General features: G+C 43.8%; 1 protein-coding gene across 1 annotated transcript in view; it reads right to left on the reverse strand.

Moving 5' to 3' along the window:
• Window positions 1-1,563, reverse strand: part of EMWEY_00040820 (hypothetical protein, conserved) — a gene marked incomplete at both ends in the record, with an annotated part of 10,260 nt that extends 8,697 nt beyond the window's left edge. The window contains 3 exons of the mRNA XM_013482603.1: window positions 1-146; window positions 1,063-1,283; window positions 1,557-1,563. The exon at window positions 1-146 is cut by the window's left edge and continues 314 nt beyond it. Of these exons, the coding sequence (XP_013338057.1) occupies window positions 1-146; window positions 1,063-1,283; window positions 1,557-1,563 (374 nt within the window). The remainder of the gene's footprint in view (window positions 147-1,062; window positions 1,284-1,556) is intronic.
• Window positions 1,564-5,316: the final 3,753 nt, after the last annotated feature.

Consider the following 5,316-nt stretch of genomic DNA (forward strand, 5'->3'; position numbering starts at 1 on the left):
GTGGGATCGGGATCGTCTCCTCCGGGATCGGGATCGTCTCCTTTCGATCCCGGTTGTTGGAAGGCAGCGAGACGTAAAGCCCCACAACTTGTTGAGGAGCTGCTGCGGGCGCATGCAGCAAGACGATGCAAGTTTGCTGCTGCTTGCTGCTGCAGCAATAGCAGCAGCAGCAGCAACAGCAGCAGCAATAGCAGCAGCAGCAGCAGCAGCAGGGGGGAAAAACATTATCCGTTGCTGCTGCTGATTGATGATACACATCATCTCCCTTCCTTCCGTAAACCCTTCTTTAATCTTGCACGAACTTGTAAGACAAACCCTAAACCCTAAACCCTAATCGGTAAACCCTAAACCCTAAACCCTAAACCCTCAGCTTGAAGCCCTATAATAACCCCCCTCCTTTGTCTTTATTACCCCCCGCCTCTCTGTGCATGCATACGCAGCGAGCTGTGTGTATTGTCCGGAGATTAGGGTTTAGGGTTTAGGGTTTGTGTGCATGCAGGGGGTTGCGGGTTTATCCAGCTTTGGGTGTATACGCCATTATCTTGCTGCATCTCTCGTCGTTTGGGGCTGCATGCATCTCTTGTTGCTGCGCATCTTGCTGCTCTGCAGCAAGATAATGCTGCTAGAGACCTAGCAGCAGCAACAGCAGCAGCAACACAAGCAACCAACAGCAGCAGCAACAACAGTAGTCACAGCAGCAACGGCAACAGCAACAGAACCACGTGCGACGGAGACACCAACAACAGCAGCAACAGCAGCAGCAGCAGCAGCAGCAGCAGCACCAAAAGCAGCAGCACATGTGGTGGTTGGCGTTCGCGTCCACCTCTTTGGATGCTTCCAGGCGACACAACAAGTCGGGTAAACCCTAAACCCTAAACCCCAAACCCTAGACCCTAGACCCTAAACCCTAAACCCTAAACCCTCAAAATAATTATTTATAATTATTTTGTCCTACAGATTCAATTACTTAATAATGCATTAATTAATGGCATAATTAATCCTTGGCTCCCCCGACCCCCCCTGGGGCCCCACACCCCCAATGATAGTAGTAGTAAGCCTAACCCCCCCAAGAGTTGCTGCTGCTGCTGCTGCTGTTGCTGCTGCTGCTTTACCTGTTGTTGCTGCTGAGGCTGCTGCTGGATCGATTAGTGCATCTGCTTCTGCTGCTGCATCTGCTGCTTCTGCTGCAGCTTCTGCTGCTCCTGCTGCAGCAGCTGCTGCTGCTGACGCAAGGATGCGCGAAATAGTTAACAAAACCCTCAAAGGACCCGCCAGCGGATTGCCTGCAGGTAAGAATGCCTCTAAACCCTAAACCCTAAACCCTAATTTCTCTTACATAGTGGTAGTGTGGGGGGCCGCAATCCAAGACCCTAAACCCTAAACCCTAAACCCTAATTAGACCCTAGGGTTTTGTCTCTGCAGAGGCGAAGGCAAAACTCGGCCGTCTATGGAGCAAACGGAAGGCTGAAATCCTTAAAGGTGAGCAGCAGCAGCAGCAGCAGCAGCAGCAGCAGCACAAGCAGCAGCAGCAGTAACAAGAGTGTAGCTGTCTGTACACTTCATGGTGTATTTATTTTGCGTTTCCTTTTTGCTGCAGATATCCACAAAGTGCAACGCGAAAATCCTTCTGCTGCTGCTGCTGCAGCAGTAGCAGCAACCCCAGCAGCAGCTGCTGCTGCTGGTGCAGCAGCAGCAGCAGCAGCAGCAACTGCTGAGTTCGAGAGGTACTGCCTCAAGTGTGTGGCAGAAATCTCTACGGACAAATCTGACGGTGCCCAACACTTAGGGCCACCAATAGCTAGCTAGCTAGCCAGCTAGTTGCTAGCTAGCTAGCTAGCTAGTTGCTAGTTGGCCAGCTAGCTAGTTGGCTAGCTAGCTAGTTGGCTAGCTAGCTATTTGGCTACCTAGTCCGCTGGCTAGCTAGCTGCGTGGCTAGCTAGCTAGCTAGCTAGCCATGTATTTACCCGGCTAGCCAGTGAGCTAGCTAGCTAACTGGCTGTAGTGTACAGGTGTCTCCATAGATAGAGGAGTTGGTAAATAGCTAGCTAGCTAGCTAGCTAGCTAGCCAGGTAGATAGGCAGCTAGCTAGCTAACTAGCTAACTAGCCAGATAGCTACGTGAGCAACTAAGCAGCTAGCTAGCTAGCTAACTAACTACCTGACTAAGTAGCTAGCTAGCTAGCTAGCTAGCTAGCTAGCTAGCTAGCTGGATACTGCACGTCTTCCCTTCGAGCAAGAAACACAAACATGTCTCCCCCGATGCCAAGCAATCGCCTGCTGCTGCAGTGGCTGCAGCAGCAGCAGCTGCTGCTGCTGCTCTTGCTGCTGTTGCTGCTGCTGCTGCCTTTAGTAGTTTTGCAGACAATGTTTATCAAGGAATTCAAGATAATCTGCTGCTCTCTTTTGGCTCTCTTGCTGCATCTTTGCAGCTTTCTGCCTCTCTGCTGCCTGCAGCAGCAGCAGCAGCAGCAGCAGCAGCAGCAGCAGCAGCAGCAGCAGCAGCAGCAGCAGCAGCAACAGCAGCAGAAGCAAGAGGAGACAGTATATACCCATATAATATATAAAAGAGACAACAGCAGCAGCAAAAGAGACACAAAAGAGAAACAAATGGAGACAGTTAAGAGACAACTATCTTGAGGGTTTAGGGTTTAGGGTTTAGGGTATAGGGTTTACCAAGATCATATGCAACTTCTTCTTAGCAGGACTACGGTAATCATTGACGGCAGCCATTTGCCTGCAGGGAAACATCATAATTAGGGTTTAGGGTTTAGGGTTTAGGGTTTACAGTAACTATAAACTACACACGTCATATAAATATAAATATAAATATAAATATAAATAATAAATATAAATAATAAATATAAATATAAATATAAATAATAAATATAAATATAAATATAAATAAATTTAGTAATAATTAATGACTGTTTATTCGTCAAGGGTTTATGGTTATTTTGTTAAGGGTTTACAATTATTTTTTTTAGGGTTTAGGGTTTAGTTAGGGTTTAGTTAGGGTTTAGGGTTTAGGGTTTAGGGTTTAGGGTTTAGGGTTTACTCATAATCTAGTTGTTGTATACCAATTGTCTCCTCCATAAAAGAACATTTTTTTATTTCTTCTTCTGCGTGTCTCTCCATCCAGCGACGGAAATAAGATAAGGCGTATACGTCTCCTTGTACCTGCAGCAGCAGCAAGTGCAGCAGCAGCAAGTGCAGCAGCAAGTGCAGCAGCAGCAACAGCAAGTGCAGCAGCAACAGCAGCAAGAGCAGCAGCAGCAAGAGAAGCAGAAAGATATTGATTAACAGCAACAACAACAGCAACAGAAGCATCACCATCAGCAGCAGCAGCAGCAACAGCAGCAGCAGCAGCAACAGCAGCAGCAGCAGCAGCAAGCTAACATGTCCTATGGCGAATTTGCTTCTGCATTTAATCCAACCAACAAGGAAAAGGTCCCTAGACACCCGAAGCATCTTATCACGAAATATTTCCCCATTTGCTGCATGCAGCATAAGACACTAACACATTATAACTCCTGCTGCTGCTGCTCCTGCTGCTCCTGCTGCTGCTGCAGCTGCTGCTAATTGTATTAACAGCAGCAATAGCAGCAATTAAGCTGCTGCACACTCTAGCATTAAAACAGCAGCAACACCACCAGCAGCAGCAGCAGCAGCAGCAGCAACAGGAAGGAAGCACATCCGCACCACCAGCACCAGCAGCAGCAGCAACAGCAACAGCAGCAACAGCAGCAACAGCAGCAGCAGCAGCAGCAGCAGGAGCAGGAGCAGCAGGAGCAGCAGGAGACCTGTAAAAGATCCTTGTATATGGAATCTAAATTTGCCAAATAATTCACAAAAATTATTTTGTTTAATTTCTTTTTTTATTAATTTATTTATTTTTTTTTTTATATAATAACGTCTAAATCCTGATACCTGTATCCATAAACCCTAAACCCTAAACCCTAATAAATTGATTATTATTATTTATATACATATATTCAATCATAAAAAGGGTTTACTACCCTATAGGGAAATATTTTGGGTGTTTATTAGGGTTTATTAGGGTTTATTAGGGTTTATTAGGGTTTATTAGGGTTTATTAGGGTTTATTAGGGTTTATTAGGGTTTAGGGTTTAGGGTTTAGGGTTTACTTGTTTATTAAGAGTATCAAATTGTTCATAAAGTTGAGGCATTCCTTTCTTAAGGGGAGGAGAGACAGGAGGAGAATCTAATAAACAAGGAGGAGGTCTTCTTTTTTTATTATTAGGGTTTATTAATTCCCCTATTGAATATAACGAACGCATCTTATTACTACGCGGACGGGGGAAACCCTTCACAAATGGAGCCATTTTAAGGGTTTAGGGTTTAGGGTTTAGGGTTTAGGGTTTAGGGTTTAGGGTTTAGAGGGTTTGGTAAGGTCTATAGGGTTTAGGGTTTAGGGGGGGGTGAGGTCTTGGGGGTTTAGGGTTTAGGGTTTAGGGTTTGAGGAGTTCTGTATGGGGTTAGACAAGAGGAGAAACATATCGAGGAAAAAGGGGGAGGTAAAGTTGCGTGTACACCGTAAACCCTAAACCCTAAACCCTAAACCCTAAACCCTTGATGGAAAGAACTAATCCTTGAGGAATTGTCTGCATATCTGAATAAATGAGTAAAATAAAGATAAAAAGAATTAATAAATAATAAATAATAAATAAAAACAAATATTTTATTTATTTATTTATTTATTTATTCCTTTTTCTTCTGTTGCTGCATGCAGCCCCAGTATATATATATTTATTTATACAGCTGTATATATGAATGACTGCTGGTTCGGGTGTCTAGGCAGCTAAGAAGAGGATATATTTTTATTGTATTTGTTTGTATTAATTAAATAAAATAAATATTTTATTTATTTTTTATTTATTTATTCTTTTCTTCTTCTTCTTACAGCACAAGTAGTTCAGCTCACCATATGTGTAGCAGCAGTAGCAGCAGCAACAGCAGCAGCAGCAGCAACAGCAGCAGCAGCAGCAGCAGCAGCAGCTTGGCTGTGTATCGACAGCTTTTAAGGAGTTTATTTCTTTTCTTCTTTCTTCTTTTATTTATTTTATTTATTTTTTGTTTATTATTTATATATATTAATACATTAGACGCTGTCAGGGTATTTATTTATTAATAAATAATAAGAAAAGTTGCTGCGGTGTATAGGCAGCTCTTCTTTTGCTTCTTTTCTCTTCTTTTCTCTCTTTTACGTCATTTTATTTATATAAATAGATCTCCTTATAATTTTTTGGTGTCTTTATACCTCCTCTACGTAGCAGCAGCAGCAGCAGCAGCACGTCGT

Source organism: Eimeria maxima, genomic scaffold, assembly GCF_000499605.1.
Source record: "Eimeria maxima Weybridge genomic scaffold, Emw_scaff679, whole genome shotgun sequence".
Taxonomy (NCBI): Eukaryota; Apicomplexa; class Conoidasida; order Eucoccidiorida; family Eimeriidae; genus Eimeria; species Eimeria maxima.